The 22,336-nt window shown below is 50.5% G+C and overlaps 1 protein-coding gene across 2 annotated transcripts in view; it reads right to left on the reverse strand.

Moving 5' to 3' along the window:
* Positions 1 to 22,336, reverse strand: part of SCARA5 (scavenger receptor class A member 5) — a 121,035-nt gene that overhangs the window by 28,288 nt on the left and 70,411 nt on the right. For both annotated transcript variants that reach the window (XM_082607266.1, XM_082607265.1), the window contains exons 5-7: positions 13,866 to 13,946; positions 11,671 to 11,769; positions 9,477 to 9,533 (exon numbers count right to left, since the gene is read on the reverse strand). In XM_082607266.1, coding sequence (XP_082463392.1) covers positions 9,477 to 9,533; positions 11,671 to 11,769; positions 13,866 to 13,946 — 237 coding nt within the window. The remainder of the gene's footprint in view (positions 1 to 9,476; positions 9,534 to 11,670; positions 11,770 to 13,865; positions 13,947 to 22,336) is intronic.

Genomic DNA, 22,336 nt, shown 5'->3' on the forward strand with positions numbered 1-22,336 from the left:
TCGCCTGGTTCCTAGCAGGTGTTCAATGAAAATATGTCTGATCAAATAATAAACGAAGCACATTCCCTGCCCAGGCTTGAAACACAGGCTCACCCCATCACAGTGGGAGGATGTCGCTAGTGCCCAGAAGCTCTGCTTGGAGCTGGATTTGTAGGAATTTACTGGGCGGCCTGGGTGGAGAGGTGAGTCCTTTGCCTTGCTTTTGCTCCTGGGCCTCTCCAAGGGCAGTGAGGGGTCATAGAGGGTCAACAGGCCTTTAGGACTAGAAAGAAATGCTGTAGAGCCGGGAGAAAGGCCATGATTCTGAACCCTCATTTTGTCACGGGTATAGCTGAGAGGAGGTGTTGACGTTTACACGGCATCCCTCTAAAGCCTTCACGGACCATTGCCTTACCTCTAGGGCTCATGACCAAGACTAGTGGCCTTTCCTAAGAAGGCTCTCTCACACCCTCTGGCTTCGTTCACCGTGTCCCCACCCTTCCCTGTTTCCTCTCTCTTGGTTCTGCTCTCTTCCAAGTTCAAGGTCTGAGACCCCTGGCTGGGATGCTTCCCATCTGCATATTCTAAACCCTTGAAGACGTACCTGCTTGTATACTGGGTCCACCACTATCTAGCTCTCTGACCTTGGGCAAGTAATTTAACCTCTCAGAGTAGCTTCCTCATCTGTTTAAATGGGATAATGACACATACCTTAAAGACTTCTGAAATATAGGGAGCTCAGGGACCGGGGTGGCCAGTTCTCAGTAAATAGTACTGAGCTGAGTATAATTCCCAAGGATGGTGCTGGCCGCCACAGCAAAGGACTCGCCCAGCCTTTGAGTCGGTGAAGCATCAGCCGTGAGCTCCCCTGACCATAGCATCCACAAGACCTCCCGGGATGTCCACAGGATTTGCCTACCTCTTTGTTCCATCAGAATTCCACAATGGCACTCTTTAGAAGAGCGGCTGAAATCCAGCGCTAGGGGCAGTAAGTCCATCTAGACCACTGTTTCCAAGTACACCCCGAGGGGGTTTTCCACATGCAAAGGACTCGAGAGGAAGTGGAGCCATGAAGTTCATGCAGTGGCAGCTAACTCTGATCCAGTTACATCAAAAAGACACGGCAGCGGGGACCTCCCGGATTTAATCTAGTGCCTGCAGCACATTTACCACCCAACCTAAAATGAGTGAGTGCAGGGTCACGGGGATTACGAACAATTCCTGAGTTGGTTGAGTTGCTTTCTCAATAAACAGTTCAATCATTCCTGGTTTTAACGTACGTCTCAAAACTTTCCTCATACAAAACCCACATCAAAGGCCAAAACTTCAATTCTTCAGTGGTTCCAAGGCGTTGTTTTTGTAGAAAATGCCTCTCTCACCCGCGATCTGAGGTTTGTATTCCTACAAGGTTTCTTTAGGGCAGATCCCAGAAACCGACGCCTGTTGGCCAGGGAGTCGAGGATGTTATGGTCCTGCGGGGCCCCGGGGGGATGGGCTGAGCAGTGCCAGCTGAGTGTGGGTCATGCGAGACGCGCAGACGGTGCTGACACGCTCCCTGGATCACTCATCATAAAAAGAACAGGTGCTTAGGGGGCAGACAGGTTACCTCCACCTACAGGAGTAATACCCACCAGCCTAACGGTTAAAGGCAGCAGACCTCTCCAAGTGCCGCTCCAGCCCTTGGCCACTCACTCTCGACATAAACGCTAAACACTGGCTTGTTCATTTTTCCCCCTGTGGCCCTCAGCGGGCTCCTGCGTCGGTTCACTCAGCATCTATGTATCTAGAGTACAAATACTAGCGGGCCTGTTAAGGACCTAGCATCCTCTGCTACGCGGGGAGAGCGTGGAGTCTCCAAGGGGGCTGCGTTGCTCTGGGGCCCAAGCTGCAGCTCTTCTCTCTCTGTTTTACAAGCCGGGAGTGTCCCTGGATCTTAGACAGCACACCTCCCCTACCACACTCTCCCACTTGGCCCCCGGCTTCTTAAAGGAGCCAGCACTTGTGTTTTTCCTGGATCTATTTGAAGCCATCAAACCAAGGGCGGCTTGGGCTCAACGGAACTGAGCTGCTTTCTGGGCAGAGCGATTGGAAGCTCTCCTGGAAGGGGTCACTAGGAAGCTTTCAGGAAAAGTCACTGGATTGGTTTTTGGAAGGTTTAAGGTAGGCTCTTGGCAAGGCGGGGCCCGATCCCATCCTTCGCACAGAACGGGGGAGAAAAGAGGAAACTGTGGCTGGAGAGGCTCAGCGAGTGGCCTCAGGGCCACACGGCTGGGTCTGCAGGGGACTCGGATCTCAGCACTGCTGCTCCACAGCCCGCCCATCCCCTCTTCTTCTCAGGAAACGGGGGTTTCTGAAAAACAGGCCTTTCTCAAAGCAGAGCAGCTCAGCCAAGAGCAGGTGCAGAGGCAGCGGGGGAGCCCGGACCTGAACAAGGACCTTCCCATCGGGGGAAGGGCCAGCCTGCCAGGTGCCGGCTTTGGCTGAGGGGCTGAGGGCCATCAGGGATGCCTGGGGCTCCACTGTCACGGCCTGGGTCCTAGCTCTAGTCTAGTTCTCTGCTTGGCCGGTCAGCTCCCACTGTTGCCATGTCACACCCTGCTTAGAGCCCGTCCGGGTCGCCCAGAGACCAAGCCTGCATTCCTGCGCACAGATCCCTGAATACCCCTCTGGCCTTAGTTTTTGTTTCTTGCTCTGCAAACCTCTGCTGTACCAAACGCTTTGGGTTTATCAGACATTGCTCTGCTGTTTCATGCGCAGTTCTCTTTCCCTGGCATTTCTTCACCTTCTCCAGGCACCGGTTGGACACCAACTTGCCCTTCAAGACTTGGGTCAAAGACACCTCACTGAGTGACTTCCTTTGTATATTCACCTCCTAAAACCCTCACCATGCTCTCCTAGGATTGTCACCTGCCAGCCTGGGAGCTCCTCAAGGTGAGGCTAGGCCTTCCTCATCTGGGCTCCCCAGCCTTCAGCCAGAGCCTGATCTCCAGCGAAGCCTCCACGAATGTTCGCTAAATAAGCGAATAACCGACGCTCTCTTGCCTAAATGTTTCCTTCCTGCCACACATGTACCTTTTCTCTAGGACAAAAGTGAGGGCGGCCCCCTCACCTTCTCTTGCCTCAGCCCCCTTCCACAGCCAGCTCCGCGCTGTGTCGGCCCGGTTTCTGATCCGGGGGCTTGAGGCCCTGCCTGCCCCTGGCAGCTTTCATCTTTCAGCTTTCATCTGGTGCCCAGCGCTCCTCGTTTTCCACATCCTTGTGCCCATTTCTCTCTCTGGGGTGTCCCCCACTCTGCTCCAGCCAGCACAGGAGACAGTGTTTGCTGTGGGACAATTTTTCTCAGTGAGTCTTGTGTGTCTGTGTATTTTCAGTCACCAGACATAAGCGTAGGGGGAGAAACATTTAAAAACCACTTTTCCATCTCCACCCACCCTGTGATGTTTGCATCTGTCAGAGATTCGCTATGTGAGGATAAAAGAAGGGACAAAGGAAGGCACAATCGCATAGTCACGAAGAATGCGCAACGCCCACGAGGGGGGAGGCTTCACTGGCAGAGGCAGAGAACCCCATCCCCGGTGTGAAAACTTTAGTCTGGCTTATCCCAGAGCCCCCAGGCAGGGGAGGCAGTTAAGGCTTGGTGAAAGGAAGAGCGAACTCTGAGACGGGGAAAAGTCTCTCAAAAGTAACTGAGCATCTAAAAAATACAGCAAACGAGTGAATATAACAAACAAGAAGCAGTCTCAATGATACAGAGAACAAACTAGTGGTTGCCAGCGGGGAGAGGGAAGGGAGAGCGGCAATACAGGGATAGAGGATGAAAAAGTATTAGGTATAAAATGGGCTACAGGGGGCTTCCCTGGTGGCGCAGTGGTTGAGAATCCACCTGCCAATGCAGGGGACACGGGTTCGAGCTCTGGTCCGGGAAGATCCCACACGCTGTGGAGCAACTAAGCCCGTGCGCCACAACTACTGAGCCTGCGCTCTAGAGCCCGCAAGTCACAGCTACTGAGCCCGCGAGCCACAACTACTGAAGCCCACGCGCCTAGAGCCTGTGCTCCACAACAAGAGAAGCCAACGCAGTGAGAGGCCCGCGCATCTCAACAAAGAGTAGCCCCGCTCGCCGCAACTAGAGAAAGCCTGCGCGCAGCAATGAAGACCCAACGCAGCCAAAAATAAATAAATAAATGTATAAAAAAAGAAAAAGGGCTACACGGATGTATTGTACAGCACGGGGAACAGAGCCAATATTTTGTGATCATTGTAAATGGGGGATAACCTTTAAACATTGTGAATTGCTTTGTTGTACACCTATAACTTATATGATGTTTTATATCAACTATACTGCAATTAACAAATAAATTTAAAAAAAGGAAGCCTTGCTAAGGAGGAAATTAGCGCTTTCATATTAAACCCACTAAGGATGGTAGCTCATGAGGACCCCATGCTGACCCCCATGTCAAAGGCCAGAGAGAAAAAAAGAGTAAAAGATAATCGAAGATGGTAACAGGACTGGTGGTAGGCTGCAGGGTGGACAGACCCGATCTGCGTCCTGGCTCTGCACCTGATGAACGCTGGTGGCTCTGGGCGGGTTCCTTATCCTCTACCCTCAGCCTCCTCATCTCTTGAACAGGGACATCATTATGCCTCCTGAATAGGAAGGACTGGAGAATTAAGTGAAATGTCAGGCACAGACACTTTACTCCCCAGAGTACCTGTGCAAACTGGTGAGCAGTCTTGTGTGAGTGCTTAGTTTTTCTTGGAAGTGTGGTTTACTTTTAAACCATGTTGTTGCTGGGGCATTAAAGTTGTATAAGGAATAAGATGTACACGCAGGGGGCTTCCCTGGTGGCGCAGTGGTTGAAAGTCAGCCTGCCGATGCAGGGGACACGGGTTTGTGCCCTGGTCCGGGAAGATCCCACATGTTGCAGAGCCGTTGGGCCCGTGAGCCATGGCCGCTGAGCCTGCGTGTCCGGAGCCTGTGCTCCGCAACGGGAGAGGCCACAACAGTGAGAGGCCTGCGTACCACAAAAAAAAAAAAAAGTATGTACCTGCAGTTGAGTTAATAAAGAAATATAATTATACATAAAAGGTCCAGTAGATCTGTCGCTCAGGCCTGAAAGAATGCTATCTTCTGGTGCTCAAAAAGGTCCCTTGGGGCACCCAGTGCCGCCAATTCTAGGGACAGGGATGGGCGGATGGGAATTCACGGACTCCAAAGGACTATCTTTGCATCCCTTATTCTCAAACAGAGATAGAAGGAATTTTGTGGCGGTCCAGTGGTTAGGACTCCACGCTTCCACTGCAGGGGGCACGAGTTCAATCCCTCGTGTTGGGTAACTAAGAGCCTGCATGCCACGCAGCACACACCCCCTCCCCCAAAATGAGTACCTGTTAAAACAGAGATAGAGACATCTCAGTAGCAATGGAAAAAAAAAAAAAAACTGTCTAGAAACCACCATCCTGATCGTTTATTTTGAGCTTATACTGCATGCTGGGGTTCCCACTGGTTCCCCTCTCTGCCAAACACACACAAACCTACTTCCCTAAATATTGAAAACACACACAAGGTGTTAAACATTTTTTTCAAGTTTTCTGAGATGCAACTGATAGCTATCAACAAGCACTGGCTTGGAATTTACCCCTGGGTCATTCTGCATACTTTTTTCCATGTGAAACCAAATTGAGGAATCGTATTTAAACAATCTGAATTTATATCCTGCTTGAAATTCATGCTGTGGGCCTTAAACAAGACTGGATCCTTCACCCACCCCTTAGCTGCAAAAATACTATTTATTTTTCTTGCAAATGGACCATATATGAGGGTAAAACAAATGTCTTTCTGTCTTGAGATGTGTATATGTAACTTTTTTTTTTCCTGGCGAAACTCTCAAAAGCCAAACATCTAATAGAATGACTGATATCACCCTTGCCTGAAACAAACAACAACAAAAACCCTTTACCTCGTATATAGCACAGGGAACTCAATACTCTGTAATGGCCTATATGGGAAAAGAATCTAAAAAAGAGTGGATATACGTATATGCGTAACTGATTCACTTTGCTGTACCCCTGAAACTAACACAATGTTGTAAATTAACTATACTCCAATAAAAATTAAAAACAAACAAACAAACAAACACCCTTACTTCTCATCAAGCAGAAGTCAAGAGCTCTGTATTCTAGCCCCAATTTGGCCATGACCTAGCTGGGGGACTCTGGGAATTCTCTCCAGCTCTCTGTTCAGAGGACCGTTCAGTGGGGTCAAGGGTGGGAGAGGAGTTGGTTTGAAACACCATCCAAACCCTGTGACTCTAAAACCCTAGGACTCTAAAACCCTAGGACTCTAAAACCCTAGAACTCTAAAACCTTAGGACTCCAGGCCAAAACATGGGTAAACAATTACAAGATCTTGTTCTGAAAAATATTTTAATATTTACTTAAAACAGGGGTCCTGAGAAGTCTTTTCTGTAACGCCCTCTTCAAAGGAAAACCCCTAATTTCCAATTCTGACCTGAGGCGGGGGTCTTTGTTGTTTTTCTCATCAACCCCTTTAATGTAGTAACATCCCCACCTGCTGGAGCTTTAGGATTTCGCTGCTAAAGGTGGGAGGTGTTTGGTAAAGGTTCCAGGCCTTAGGTGCAAGCTGGGCTCCCAGAGGAGGGGGCCTCGTCCACCGTATCCTTTTCTGAAGGAGGGTGGAGCCCTGTGCTGAGAACTCCTTCTTCCCACCCACTGGATCTCACGGTGGGGCTGCCCTGGGCCCAGGGAATGACTAAGAACCCCCCAGAAGCGGGCACTCAGCCTGGGTCAGAATTTCCACACTTTTCTGAAAGATGATCCCTGGCTCCCTCTTCAGACCTCAGTCCCAGGGATCCAGTGAAGGCCTCTGGGACCAGACTTCCTTAGAAACCTAACCAGGAGTCTGACTACAGTGTGGGTTTGGCGTGAGCAGAGACAGGCCAGAGGGTGGAGGCCATGGGAAGGCCCAGGTCTCAGCCCTGAATTGCTTCAGCAGCCCCCGCTTCAGCCTCAGGCCCTTCCAGCCATATATCTAGGGGGTTTAAGGAGCCCAACCCTCCTCTTCAAGACCAGGGGCCTGAGCTCTCATTCCAGAATCAGAGAAGGCCGAGGCCTGGGTTTTCTGTCCAGCCTCTGCCTTGGGTGTCTCCTCTCCCCATTCCAGGCCTCTGAGAATGGGAGATGGATGGATGGCCGTCCAGCCTGGTGGTTTTGCGATCCCCATATGTGTCCCTTGTGCCTCCCACGCTGTGTATGGCCGCCTGTCGATGGGGCCGTCCCTGTCCCCACTTTCCAGCTCCATCACAAATGGAGACATTTTGGGGTCTTGTCAGGAGGCTGTTATGTGAGCTCTGGCTCCAGGGAGGGTACAGCATCTTCAGGGCAGTCCCCGAGGAGGGGCCATCCAGAGCTGACACGGGCCTCTTGTGGTGCAGTCAATAGGCTCCGGGGTCAAGTGGATTAGCTACCCTTCCCCAGGCTCCCCACCCGTGCTTGGGGGAGCGCCCCCACGTGGCTCAGCTCCCACCCCCCACATCCCACCCCCCCCCCCACGCATACACAGCGCCCCTAGCCTCAGAGCCCAATCCCAGCGCAAATCCCACCCAGCTGAGCCCACGGAGGCAAGGTAAACAGTGACGCGAGCATCCCTGGGGTGAATGGCGACTGACAACCATCACCTCTCCCAGGCTCGGCTAGCTGAGACCACACCATCCTCTTGAGCCAGCTGGAGAACGGCTGTCAAAGAGTCCTGACAAGCACCCCTGGGTACGCGGGCAGCGTTTCTGATTCCCCTCTCACAGGTGATCTTTCCACAGTCCCTCCCTTCCCGCCACCCCATCAGGAGTTATTTATTTCACACAGCTAAATGCCACGGTCCTTTTCAGCTGCACGGGCAGCATTCCATCAGAAGCCAGTCCACTAAGAGCTGCAGAAGGCAGCACTCAAGAGACAAAGTCCTGGTGCCCAGCCCTTAGATAAATGTGCGTCAGATCTATCTCAGACATCCTAGATCACATCTAGACTCCCGTCCTTCCCCTTCCAAATTTTCTTTTGGCTCCTGCAGGGTCCAGCAGATCTCATCTAGCCGGGTCGCTCCCAGTTAAGCCCTTGGCTATCCTTGGAAGGGACTCTACATAGTGCCAGAAAGACTGCGAAGCACATAGATGGCTTTGTGGATTACAGCATCTAAGGTAAGGTGGGCATGTGGAGTCCAGGGTAGACACAGGCATACCTCCTCCTCAGGTACACCCACCACGTTAGAGCGACAGAGAGCTGTCACGTACACTTTTCCTGTTTGATCCTTAATCACTGCCCTGGGAAAGGAAAGGGCAGAGGAAGTAGGAGGCAAGTTAGAGTTTCAGGGACCTTGGAGAAGGGCACTAGTCAAGAGCAAGGTCTCCTGGTCCTGCGTGGCTGGGATGGAAATGTCATTTTAAGGACCCACTGAAACCAAAGATCAGCCTTCAAGAAACCCTCAATCTGGGTCCAAAGTGTGCATCTATAGTGGCATCTGTCCCTTTCCCCAGGTCCAGCCTTCTTAGGCAACCCCACACCAGGGCCCAGATGCCCTAGAAGTGGGTAAACTGCTTGAGCCTTCACCCAGATGGCAGCATTTCAGAGCCCAACAGATACTATATGGTGGTATTTTTTTGAATCTTGGCTAGGAGACTCTATTCATCGAAACTTGGCTGGGAGGCTTGCTCTTTTCTGGCACTCTCTCCAAGGTTCTACATGTAGCCCTTTGTGGGGGAAATAAACCCTGGAAAAGAGTGTCATAACTAGATAAGCTGGCTTCCCTTTTAAACATTTTAGGAAGGATCCTCATTGGAAAGACGCCCATTCCTGGCCTCGGTGGTCTTCCAAATAATGAGATTTCCAGCATCGCTGCTCAGTTAGTGGCAGAGGAGGAAAACAAACAGGATTCTGCTTCACCTCCACACCTTTCCCCATGAGGTCTTGCTGACTTTTAACAAGGTCAGTAACTGAATTTTAGCAAGCATCTCCAATGATGTAAGTCTGTCTAAATAGGTGTATTACATAGGATAATAATAACAAACACTTACTGAGTCCTAACCACGTGTCCTAACCACCTGTTACATGGATTAACTCATTTAATTCTCTACAATGACTCTATGACATAAGAATGTTTCTTCTTCCCATTCTATAGATGAGAAAACTGAGGCACACATTACATAGTGAGGCGGCCGGAAGGGAGCCCATGTAGTCTGCCTCCAGTCCCTCCCACACAACCACTGGTTTATACCATGTCTGGAAATGTGGCCTGTGCCCCTGGGGTATAATTCTCTCTTGCTGGATCAGCTGAGCCCTGGAGTGGGTTCAGGGAGCCCAGGGAGCTCCTTTGACACTGGAGCCCCAGCCTATGGCTCCAGCCTCCAGCCACCGAAACTTGGGTTGCTTGGGCAACAGCTACACCTGTGCTGACACAGAATCCAGTGACCCCAACAGAATTTCCTTACTGGCATCCCCTGTTCTGTCTCCTTTCTCTCCTTTCTCTCCTTTTGGGCCTCGATCACCTGAAACAGAGGAGGAAAACGGACATTAGAAATGGAAATAAATCCTAATTGTAAATAAAGTCTTACGTGCAGGAAGCATTAACCCAAGACCAGAGAAATCCTCAGGGAGGAGCCCGCAGCCCTGGAGGGCATGCATGGCTGAAAGGGTAAGAGCTTGGGCCAATTATGTTGCCTATTCTGGTCCCCCTTGGAAGCAGGGTGGGTGGGCACCAAGCAGAGAAGTTTCATTCCCTCCTAACTAAAGCATAGAGGAGCAGCGCAGCACAGACTTAAGGAGTACATGGTATCCCACAGGAAGAAGACAAAGCAAAGATATTCCTATTAAACAGCCAAAGTTTCAGAAGTCCAAATCCAAGGTTGTTCTAATAAGCACGGCAAGAGAAAAGGGAGGGAGGGTCTTCAGTTACAAAGGGAGAGACATAGGTTCTATGTCAGGCAGATTTATCAGTGGAGGAGGCTATAAAACACGAGGGAGAGTTTCCAGGGAATTGTGGAATTTCCTTCCCAGGATATGGTTAAAACAACAGAGCTTTTTTTCTCAGCTAGCATCTCACTCTACAAAGAAGTAGAAGGGTCCTGACACCACTCAAGGGGACATTAAAATGACCAGGGAATTCCATCCAATTGCCTCCAGAAAGATATCTGCAAATCAAAAGCTTATGGCATATTCTCTCATGAAAAAAAGCAAGCCAGCAAGTTCCAGGGGAGGATGCCTCATGTGCTCCAAGTTTTGAAAAAAACAAAAGCAACCATATATGTAAATATGAATGTGCTTGGAAAAGGGTCTGGCAGGATGTGCTCCAAAGTGTTTACAGTAGTTATTCTGAAGAATAAGCACTTAAGAGACCTAGGGGGAAGGCACTCACTTTTTACTTTATACTTTATACATTTCTGTATTGTTAAATTGTTTTCAATAAGCATGTGCTGCTTTTGTAATGTGTTTTAAAATCGATTTTTTAAAATGTGGATCATAAGAGGAAGGAAAACCTCAGTCTGTTTAATCACCAACCAGAAAGTAGAATAAAAGTTCCCAGTGATCCTAGATTAAGAGGTCATCCTAGATGTGGGGTGGGAATGATTAATAGTACTTTTCTTTTTCTTAGTTTTCATTTTAACAAGTGAGAGAGCCTGGGGAAAGAATATCAGAGTTCCTCTTCTTCTGCAATGGTGCTAAGAGGCCTGGACACTCTTGAAATGAACGTGGAAAGATGGGACTGACTATAAAGTGGGATTCCCTGAAAATGAACAAGATGACTATTAATGGGAAGGAAAAAAAGTCAGAAGAAACACTATTGGCAATGGAAATCTGAGGATTGATTAAAGTTTTTTGTTTGTTTGTTTTGTTTTGTTTTGTTTTGCGGTACGCGGGCCTCTCACTGCTGTGGCCTCTCCCGTTGCGGAGCACAGGCTCCGGACGTGCAGGCTCAGCGGCCATGGCTCACGGGCCCAGCCGCTCCGTGGCATGTGGGATCCTCCCAGACCGGGGCACGAACCCGTGTCCCCTGCATCGGCAGGCGGACTCTCAACCACTGCGCCACCAGGGAAACCCCTAATGTTTTAAATATTGGGGGAATAAAAAGAATATGAGGGGCTGTGAGGAATGTGGCCGTACTGGGGGGAGGGGGCCATCCTGGGTCTGTGTTTCTCCTGCAAGCCCGCTCTCCTGGCCTGGCTTCCTCTGGTTACAACACTGAGCTGCAACCAATAGTAACACTCCCTTGCATTTCTACAGCGCTTTGGAGTTTACCGTGTTTTCACTCATATACGTTCCACGTAATCCTCGTGACAGGCCTGTGAAATATGGTATCACGCGGCTCGTTAGTTTGGGGATGAGGAAACTCATGCTTAATGGGAAGTCCCTGGGCAGTCCGGTGGTTAGGACACGCACTTCCACTGCAGGGGGTGTGAGTTCCATCCCTGGTCGGGGGAGCTAAGATCCCGCAAGCCCTGTGGTGCGGCCAAAAAAAGAAAAAAAAAAAAGAAAAAAAACTGATGCCTAATGAGATTCAGTGACTTGCTCAAGGTCACTCAGCTTGCCAGTGGAAGAACTAGAATTTGAACCCGGTCCACACTCCAGTGCCCACATTGGTGCGCAGGGGCTGGCGGTGAGCGAGGGTGAGCTGAGATGCGTTGTTACCTTTGAACCCACGCATGCCCATCGGTCCCATGGCTCCCAGCTTCCCCTCGTCGCCCTTGGGGCCGGGCAGTCCCGGGGTCCCTCTCTCCCCTGGCAGACCTGGGGAGACAAGAAAGTTTTGGAGCCTCAGACTCAGAACTGGAAGGGCCCCCAGAGGCCATCGTCTGGCTTAGCCACAGACCTCAACCATGCATCCTCCTGCTATCCCTGCTTCCTGATTCTTCTCAGTTAAAGATGCTGCAAAGACAGTGTCCAAAAGGTCAGCACAAACCCTCCCCGTCAGCACCTTTTATCCAGTGAGGCCGAACCCCTCCCCCCGAAAGGTCCAATTCTATTGTGAGTGATGGTGGAGGTGCCAAGCTCATTTGGGAGGTATCTCTATACCTCTAGCTTTGCTAGAGATTTAGACTTGCAAATTTTTTTGGGAGCCTTTTGAACGTGGCAGGCACTGTTCTGGGTGCTTTCCATTAAGTATCTTATTTAATCCTCCCCATAAACTGAGGTATTATTTCACCTGTGTTACCAATGAGAAAACTGAGGCCCAGAGAGGTTAGGTAACCTGCCCATGGTCACACAGCAGAGAGCGCTGGAGGCAGGGTCCTATCCCTGCTTGGTCGGCTTCATCTCAGCTGGATGAAAAAGGCTTACTGGTACTTGGGGTAGGAGGAAGATTAAATCACTCCCCATCCTATGTAAGAAAAAACCAGAAAGGTCCCTTCCTTGTGGAAAACACAGGGAAGTGTAGAGAAGGGGAAGGTAGGCTGAGGAGGAGGCAGGAAGTCTGCAAGCTCCGCAACTGGGGCAGACAGGCCGCTGTCGCATCAGTCCCCAGGGCTCCTGGCCACAAGGCCCCGTGGCACTGGTTGCACGTCACCCTGGAAAGCCAGAGTAAACAAGTGGTTTCGCCCAGTGAGGCCTCGGCCCTGGAGGTCTGACCTAAACCCACAGTTATCTCTGCAAAGCAGGGCACTCTAATTAACTAATTAATTGTACTCTCCTGCTTCCAATGTTAGTTGGTTTCCTTTGGCCTTTTCCGCGACACGGAGAAATCTGTCTCGCACTTATGATTCCTCCGCCGTAAACATCAAACGGCTGGAAGAGGATGGGGGCCCCAAGAGGGTGGTAGCACCTCGGATGAGGGCTTGATTTCTTTATTTTTTTTCCCTAACGCAGCATTCCTGGAGCCCAGCAGCCCTGAGGCCACGGCATTCTGTGTCTCCTGCAGGATATGCCCAGGGATCCTGCATCCTGTCATTGACTAAGGCAGAAAAGGAGGTTCCACAGCTCTGGGAGCCCTGGGCCTCCTTGATTCTGAGTTTAGGGAGCTGTGCTGAGAGGTGGAGGCCAGGAGTGGAGGCCAGGCCGTGGGTTCTGCCTCCACCAGCCTCTTCTCCTGTTCTCAGCCTCCTTAGAGATTTAGGAAGGGGGTGGTTTGGAGGTATAATTCCTGACATAAATAAGCCGACACCTTTCCCCTGATAAACCTCCCCTCTTCTTACATCACTTAGAAGACTCTACACTCCCTTAGAAAAACGCTGCTCACAGCAGAGGCTCGGGAATGGACAGGCTGGGATGCAAAAGGTGGTAAAGTAACAGGACGGGAACTCCTGAGACGAGGCATTTAAGACGAACTGACTCTTTCCAGAAGGCCTCAAAGTACCCTCCCCGCCAGCTACTGGACCCTCCGGGCTGTCACTAGTGCATGTAGCAGGGTGGAGAGGGCATGAGAGGGCAGGTATCTACTGACCGGGGCAGGTTCCGCAGGAGGCAGGGGGTCAGGTGCTGGGGACTCAGGAAACACTGAGGGGACACAGCATACTTGATGGGTTGCTGTGGATCAGGGGACACCCTCAATACCTTCCAGTGGCCCTGGTCACAGGGACCCTGACTGCTGGGGTGGGAAGTGGCTTCAAGGAGTTGTGAGCCTCGTGTGTTCCCTTTTCCTTCAGGTCCTGGTACTCTCTATGCAAAAGGATTTGCTCCATCCTATAGTTATACCAATAACCTCTTAGTCTCTTAACAGAACAGGGCATCTGAAGCTTTAACAGAACAGGGCATCTGAAGCTGAGTTGACTGGGCACTGTCCCAGGAGCTCCATAACCGATACCAAAGAGAAAATAGAGGGTCAGGGATGGATAGCAGAGCCCCTTCCCTTCCTGGTATGTCCAGTTCCCTCCCAGGGGCCTCCCCATTACCTCGAAGTCCAGGTAATCCAGGGATTCCAGGCTTGCCTTCTCTCCCGTCATCCCCCTGATCGCCTTTGGGGCCCGGTGGTCCTGAAAGGGTTACAAACAGCACTAAGGTTAGAGGATGGCTTTCTGGAGTAGGTCACCTGCGGAGGAAACTCCCTCCTAAAAAGAGGAAGGGTCAGCATTATGCTTTGGATGCACACAGGGCTCCATCTAGTCCAGCCGTGTGTGTGTGTGCGTGCGTGTGTGTGTGTGTTTGCACTGGGGAGGTAGGAATCAGGGAAAGCTTCCCGGAAGAAGTAATACCCAAAGTGAAATTGCAAGGAGGAACAGAAGGTGGCTAAGGAAAGAGAGGAGTGGGAGTGCGTTATGGACTGAATGTCTGTGGCTCCCCTAACCCAACACCAAATGCGTATGTTGAAGCCCTAACGTCCAATGTGCTGGTATCTGGAGACAGGGCCTTTCTGGGAGATGATTAGGTTTACATGAGGTCATGAGAGTGGGGCCCCCACGATGGGATTAGCGCCCTTATAAGAAGAGACCCCAGAGAGCACTCTCCCTCCCTCCCTTCCTCACGCTGGCACTGATGAGCATGCTTTCTCTGCCATAGGGGGGCACGGCAAGAAGACAGCCATCTGCAGCCAGGAAGAAGGCTCTCATCTGAACCCAACCCTGATCTCAGACTTCTAGCCTCCAGAACTGTGAGAAAGGAATGCTGTGTAAGCCACCCAGTCTGTGGTATTGTTATAACAGCCTTAACTAAGAGGAAAAGGGGAAAGTTCCAGGCGGAGGGAACAATCCCTGTAAGAGCTTAAAGATAAGAAGGAGATCTGTGAGACATGATGGGATTAGAAACTGGGGGTGGGGGTCCCATGATGGGATAAGAAGGGTGAGAAAGTGGAGGGTCCTGGAGGCCTGGTGTGTGTTGAATTTGACCCTGGGGGCACCAGGAGCCACAGAGGGGGCCTGAGAGAACAGTGTGGTCATATGTGCACACGAGGAAGACTGCTCAGGCTGCAGTGCTGGAAAGGGATTGGAACAGAGGGAAAGCAGAGGCAGGGAGGTCAAGGAGGAGGCTGCACCCCAGGTGAGAGGTGGGGGAGCCCTGTGTTAGGGAAGTAGCCGTGGGGAGGGATGTGAGTGGCTGTTAGGAAGTGGAAGAGACAGACCTTGGCTAAACTAGGTGAAGGCAGGGGAGGCGGCCAGGATCAGGTTCAGATCTCTGGCTTGAGCACCTGGATGGAAGAAGAGGTTTCTAATTGCTCCTTAGCGGGGCTTCCTTCCAGAGCGAGGGTCCAGCATCATGGCAGGGATTCTAGCTTGTGTGATCATATTCAGTCCCCCCATGCTGGGTATTGAGACTACACAGCCAACTAGCGAGTGAGGGAGCCGTGGTTTCAACTCAGGTCTGCTTGGCCCCGCCCACCCTGCCTTGCTCCTCATGCAGACCTCCTGCCATTCCCAGAATGCACCCGAACCTTCCCGCACGGCAGCCTGCTGTTCCCAGACTGGCGAGCCAGGGGGGCCTTCCTTGCTAATCTCCTATGGCTACCTGCCCCCCAAGGATGCTCATGACCACCTTCTTGGCCAAACGTTCTCTGATCTATCTTTCCTGCTGCAAGTGGGCATGGCCTGTTTGAATGCACGTCTTTGGTGCCACTTGACGTTTATCTCACAATGCCTGGTCTTACAGTCACAGGAGTACGTGTTCTCTTTTTCCTAAGAAAATGGCCAGCTCCCTGAGACAAGACCACATCCTTGACATCCTCGTACTGGCTGTGAAGATCCAGACTCTAAATTGCCCTGCTCTGGCTGCTGGATGAGAGAAAAAAGAGGACCAAGGAAAATGCCCAAACTGTATTGCGTTGGGTGGAAGTGTGTCCCCTCCAAGTTCACGTCTACCTGGAACCTCAGAATCCGACTTTCTTTGAAAACAGCATCTTTGCAGATGTAATTAGTTAAGATGAGGTCAGACTGGAGTAGGGTGGGTCCTTACCCAATGACTGGCATCCTTATAAAAAGAGAACGCACAGACAGCTGGGCAGAAGGCCAGGTTACCATGGAGGCTGAGACTGGAGTGATGTGTCTACAGGCCAAGGAACGCCAAGGATGGCTGGCAACATCAGAAGTTAGAAAGAGGCCAAGAAGGATCCTCCCCTAGACCTTTTAGAGGGAGTAGGGCCCTGTGGACACCTTGATTTCAGACTTCTGGCCTCCAGAACTGTGAGAGAATACATTTCTGTTGTTTTAAGCCACTCAGCTTGTGGTGCTTTGTTATGGCAGCCCTAGGAAACCAAAACATGTATACTCACAGCAGAGCAGTCATGTCTTGCACAATAAATATTTGATGAATGAACGAGTATATGAGATCAGAGGGTGTTAATACACACGAAACAGCCAGGTGGCCAAGATCAGGATGTACTGATACATTCCCAAAGGTGACACTGTCTGCAGACCCTAACCAAAGTTGACAGCTGTTTAAGAATTCAACAGCACGTGCACAGGGAAAAAAGTAATCAACAATTGAAAAATGCACACATCATTACACAATGACTTGTGAGTTACACAAATCATTTAAGGAGGACTGGGGTTTGTAGTCATCTTCCTCTTTTCTAGGAAGAAAAGCAAAGTAAGACTGGCCATGTTGACCTCGGTTTTTGGACCACAGGAACTGCTGGGAACACGCCTAAGATTATACAGCAAAGAAAGATAGAGTCCAGAAGCAAATGAGCTTTAACAGTGCCCATTCCAACAATCTCCTGGCCAGGTCAAAGCTGCAGCAAAGGGAGCTGAGAGTGGTTCCTGGATCTCTGTACGTCATGGGCTGCCACTGGGCTGTCCCCCTCCCCCTCCCCCCAGTCCACTCCATCCCTTTTCACTCTTCTCTGCTCCCTTCAGGCCTCCCCGTGGGTAACCCAGCACTCCGGGAATCAAGCAGGTCAAGGATACCATGGACCATGCCCTCCATTTGTTTTATTCACTCTGATGTGGGTGTGACCCAACATATGGACCTTCCCGGGAGTAATTCTGGCAAAGAGAGGATGCTGCCCAGTGGCCTGACCCTGATGGTAAGGCATCAAGGTGGCAGAGATCACTTGGAAGGTGAGGTTTGAGGATGGATATGGAAGATCTTAGGTTCAGGTCCTGGTTCCATAAAATCTAAGTAAAAATCCCTTCCTCTGGTGTTTGTAGTGAGGAAGAAGCGAATTCAGTGACATCGTGGATATAAACAGGCTTGGGAAGCTTTGAGTGGCAAGGCCATCCCTGACCATCTGTACCTCACTTTTCGTAATGCTTCCTCAGATCTATTTGGAGATGGTTGTTCCAGACTCTGAAATCACCCTTCCAATTCAGGGAGAGCCAGATCCAAAAAACATCCTACCCATGGAGAGTTCTTAAGACATAACTAAGTGGTTAGTGAAGGCCTTTACTAGAGATTAACTGGGAAGAAGCTGGGGTAGACAGTTAAGGTGGGTGCTGATTTCCAAGCCTTAGTCATGTCCTCAGGTGGTACTGGCCCGGCCGACTCAGAAGAGCCTGGAATGCGGCCACTGTGAGTCTCATGGGGCCATGCTGCCTGGAGCTCTGAGGATCAAGTGCTTCTTTAAACCAGTACTGCCCATGGGTGATGCACTCTTGGGATCTGACTTTTTGTCATTTTCTCAGGAATCCAGGTTAACAATCTGGAGCTTTCTTGGACTCCTCCCTTTCCTCTGCCCAGCCCCCTTCAAGGCTGTCCTCCAGGTGATTCCCATGTCATGTGTCTAACTCCTTCCCCCCAGCCTCCCTCCTTGGCTCCAGCCTCTCTCTCCAGCCCACTGTTGCTGTCTGATTAATCTCATCAGAATCAAGTGAACTCAGAGCCCTTGGAGGCCCCTCACACCGTGATGGGCAGCCCCCTCTGTTGGGGACCCCCTGAAAATCATTCCTAACCTGACTCCTTCTTCTGCAAACTCACAGCCTGATGCTTCTCGAAACAAACTCTCTTCCACCTCAGCAAAAACGTTCTCCTCATGGCGTCCCCAAATACTAGTCAAATCTTTTCCTTTCTAAGAGGCCCATCACTCTCAGCCCTGAAGCTCATCTTCACACTCATCCCTCCCATCTCCGAGGGCACCAGGGCAGAACCCCCAGATCTCAGAACTGGAAGGACTCTCAGGCATCACCATGTACAAACTGCTCAGGGGAGCACCAGAGCCTGGTCAGGCCACCCTGACCCTGGCCCACACGCCAGCCACTGTCACTCCCCTTGGACTGTGGTCCCCAAGGAGGACAGGCCTATCTAAAGGGCTGGAGCCCCACTCTCTGTGGCCCTGGGCCTCACATAGCACCTGGCACACAGGAGAGATTTCAAGGAATGACTTCTGGGCAGTCGTGGAAGCTGTTATGGTGTCAGTGGTCCCAGTGGTCCCCAGATGATCATTTTTTAAAATTTTTATTAAAGCATAGTTGATTTACAATGTTGTGTCAATTTCTTCTGTACAGCAAAGTGACTCACTCATATATATATATATATATATATATATATATATATATATATATACACATATATACTCTTTTTCATATATGGCTTATCACAGGATATTGAATATAGCTCCCTGTGCTATACAGTAGAACCTTACTGTTTATCCATCCTAAATATAATAGTTTGCCTCTGCTAATCCCAAACTCCATCCCTCCCACATCCCCCTCTTGGAAACCACAAGTGTGTTCTCTACAACTGTGAGTCTGGCTTTGTTTCACAGATATGTTGATTTGTATCATATTTCAGATTCCACATATAAGTGATATCTTATGGTATTTGTCTGACTTACTTCACTTAGTATGATCATCTCGAGGTCCATCCATGTTGCTGCAAATGGCATTATTTCATCTTTTTGATGACTGAGTAATATTCGGATGAGCTTTTAAGCTTCTCAGCTTACGCTATCATGTCTCACCTTTTCTATCCCTGGAGCAGGCCAGGGCAGAGGTGGGCTGGGACAAGGAGAGCAGAGTCCACTTCTCCTCAACTGTGGAAACAGTCCAGAGCCCCTCCACTGGGCTTCCGGTCCTGGGTGCCAGCCCCTCTCTCCCGCCACCTCCCACAGGGGGCACTGAGAGTGAGAGGAGGTGGGGAGGGAACCTCCTGGCCCTGGGCCCAGGCCCCCCTCAGAGCCTGTCCACTGGTCTAGCCCACCCCCCATGCCACCCCCAGCACAGCTCTGCCCTCGCTGGGCTGCCCTGAGCCGCTCCAGCTGGAAGCATCTCCAGCACAGAACAAAGGATTTGGGACTGAGCATTTGGGAGAAACACCAGGATTCTTCTGGGGACCAGCCAATGGGGAGGGAAAAGCAATCCGTTCTCCCTTCCCGGATCCTGGAACGAGAGACGGGGTGGGGGACTCATGTGTGCTGGAATCTAGACAGTGCCCTGCCAAGAACAAATGATCATGACAGCTGATGCCTCGGGCCCGAAGCCAGCAGAACGGTGACCAAGCTCGTAATGTAAACACCACTGCAGAACCACGCTAATCCTGGGGCAGCTGCCAGAGGTCGGGTCCCTGCTCCCATTGCCCTGATGTCACTGGGGCTCTGCATTCTCAGCGCTAGGACGTTTACTGTATCAAGAGCTCTCTCACTTCATTTCATGCATCCTCTCTGGGACCCTGAGGGTGTGCACGGGGCCGTGGCCCAGCCTGCAAAGCCAGCCTTCTTCTGAGCCTCAGGCAGAGGTCTGGTGGGCAAGGCTGGGAGCAACTGCTAATTTTCACAGCAGGCGCTCCATTCCCCTCCCAGCAGAGCCCCTGCAGCCTGCCCTGGGGTTGGGGAGGGCGCCACCAGTCCATGCTTCCTAGCCCGTGGTGGGATAGAAACACCTCTGTTCACAGAGACGCCCACCACCTTCAGGGATGCACATCCCTGTGCACCAGAGACCAGGGCCCACCGTTCCAGCCTGGAACCCGAGACCCCATTCCCATTATGAACATTTGTTGAGTGGGACTCTCTACTCTACTAGATGGTGTTTTTTCTCGAAACAGCAGCCCACAGATAAGTTTGCTTTGTCAATTTGCTTTCATGAATTGAGAGATGAATCTTCTAGCCCAGCCGAGGCACTGGCTGGGGATTTGATGTAGGCAAATCATTTCCCCTCTCTGAGCCTCAAGGGCCTCAACTACAAAATGAGGGGAGTGGACTAGGTGATTTCAGAGCCCTATTGTCACTCTAACCTTCTGTGAATCTATAAACACCCACGTAGCGAATTGAACCACCTGCATGTGGCTGGGGAGTCTTGCCTTCAGGCCTTTGCTCACACACTGCCCCCTCCTGGGATGCCTCCCCTCTCTGGTTAGCTTTCCCCCTCCTGGGATGCCTCGCCTGTCTGATCATCTAAGTTCTCTGCTTCTTTCAGAGCCACAGAGAGATTTCAACAGACTTGATAAATGCTGAAAATCCAAAGCAGAAAACAGAAAGCCCCACTGTGAATGTACACAAAAGACGAACCCAGAGACAAAACTCATAGAAAACTGTGTAACAAAGTGAGAGAATGAAACCGTTTGGGGTCAAGCTCAAGAATAACATAAACAAGCCCATATTTGAAAAATATACATAGTGGGGTATTTGTGGATTCTGAGCCAGGAAAGGGCAAAGGGCATGTGTGTGTGTGTGTGTGTGTGTGTGTTTAAAGACTAAGAGAGGAACTGAACAAAACTAGTAAAGAAAGGCCCCTCAGACAGCAGTGTAAAAATGCAGGAAAGCTTATCTGGTGAAACATCCCTTATCTAAAAGCCACGGTAGAGTTTTGTGCTGTTGAAGTTGAATGGTAATTACATTCAGATATACCAAACAGAACTCTCTTTAATCATACCAGTTGGGTCCCTAACCACCATGAGAGAGGGAGGTGGGAAGGGGAAACACCAGCCACAGTGGTGGTCCTGGGAGATATAGGGGCCGAATGGTGTTCACCTCTGAAGAGCCAGCAACCCATCAATAATGCCAAGCTGGAAGACTGGAAGGCAGGTCTGGGCAGAACCGAGATGAAACTTCAGTTCAAAGGAACCAAGTGTGAAACTTAGTTTCAGAACCAAAGAAAGACTGCTTAGAGGATTCCACCAGAAGAACCATGGCAAATGCATGACCCAGAGCCGCTTCAGCCCGAGCCAAGGAGAGGGACTCAGAAGTTAAAGAATCAGGATGCGAAATGTTCGCTGAGGCCAAAGAGGCTGCACCAGCAGGAAGCCTGGTGATGTCTGTTGACCGGAAGAAGAAGGAAGGAGGAGCACGTGGTAGGGCCTACCCCCCAAATACGGGAATAGACCCGAGGGACCACGCTCCCTTCTCACTTCATGGCTTCTAGCCGGTCTCTCTCCACCCCAGAAAGCACCACGGTCAGTGAAAAAACATGGTTTCCGAGCCAGAAAGACCCACTTTAAATCTTGGCTTTGTCACTTGCCAACTGTATCAGAAACACTGGGAAAGTTATTCGAGTTTCTCAGCTATAACATGGGTTCAGTGATACCTTTTTTGCAGGATGTGAGGATTAGCACTCTTTAATGTCTGCTTAGAGAATAAATGTCGACAAAATGTCTGGCTCGTGGTAGGTTATGATTCGGTGTCGCTGCTATTATTGAGTACTGAACAGACTGGGGAGGTCAAGGAAATGAAAAGATGGGAAAAGCTAAGACCCCAGGGGTGCGGATTTGGAAGAAGACATGCTACCGCCTGCTCTCCTTTGATTTCTGAGACATGAAACCAAAGGGACCCAGGACAAGAAAACTGATCCTCTGATGGCACGGGTTCAAAAGATGTAACAGCTGTTCCACAAACATTCCTCGAGTTCCAGTCACATGTATCACACTGTTAGGTGCTGGGGGACACAGCTGAGGGTGACTGGCTGTGACAGATTGAGCACTGGCGTTGAGCTGAAAGTCGTGGGCTGGTGACTGAATGGCACATTTAAAATGGGTGAATCCGACAGCATGTAAATTACACCTTATTAAAGCTGTTGAATACAAAAGCCCTGGGTTGGATCATTTCTAACTGTGTGTCCTGGAGTAAGCCTGGTATTTTCTCCTGCAGCTTCAGTTGCTTTTCTGCAGGAATCCTACCTGCTCTCCATAGCGAAACCTGCCTTCAACCAAGCTCACAGCTGGTGATGGGGACCTACTTTAAAACAAAATAATGTTCTATTATTATTAACTGGATCTGGAAAGTTCCATGCAAATATAAGTCTCCATCATGACTACCTTCTGCTCTGATAAATACAGAATCCCAGAGAAGGGAGACTTCGGTGAGCTACAGAGGCCAGCGGGCTCCTGGAGGAGGTGGGTTTGACTGAGATGGGAAGGATCAGTGGGATTTAGATCACGAGGAGTAAGAAGGGGGGTTTGCAGTGGAAGGAACCGCTGGAGTAAAGCTAAGGCAGTGGGAAAGGTGGGCTGTGTCTCTGGGGCAGGGACAAGACGTGTCCCACTGGACTGGATGCTTCACATAGGGCAG

Source organism: Mesoplodon mirus, assembly GCF_964341445.2.
Source record: "Mesoplodon mirus genome assembly, chromosome: 1".
Taxonomy (NCBI): domain Eukaryota; kingdom Metazoa; phylum Chordata; class Mammalia; order Artiodactyla; family Ziphiidae; genus Mesoplodon; species Mesoplodon mirus.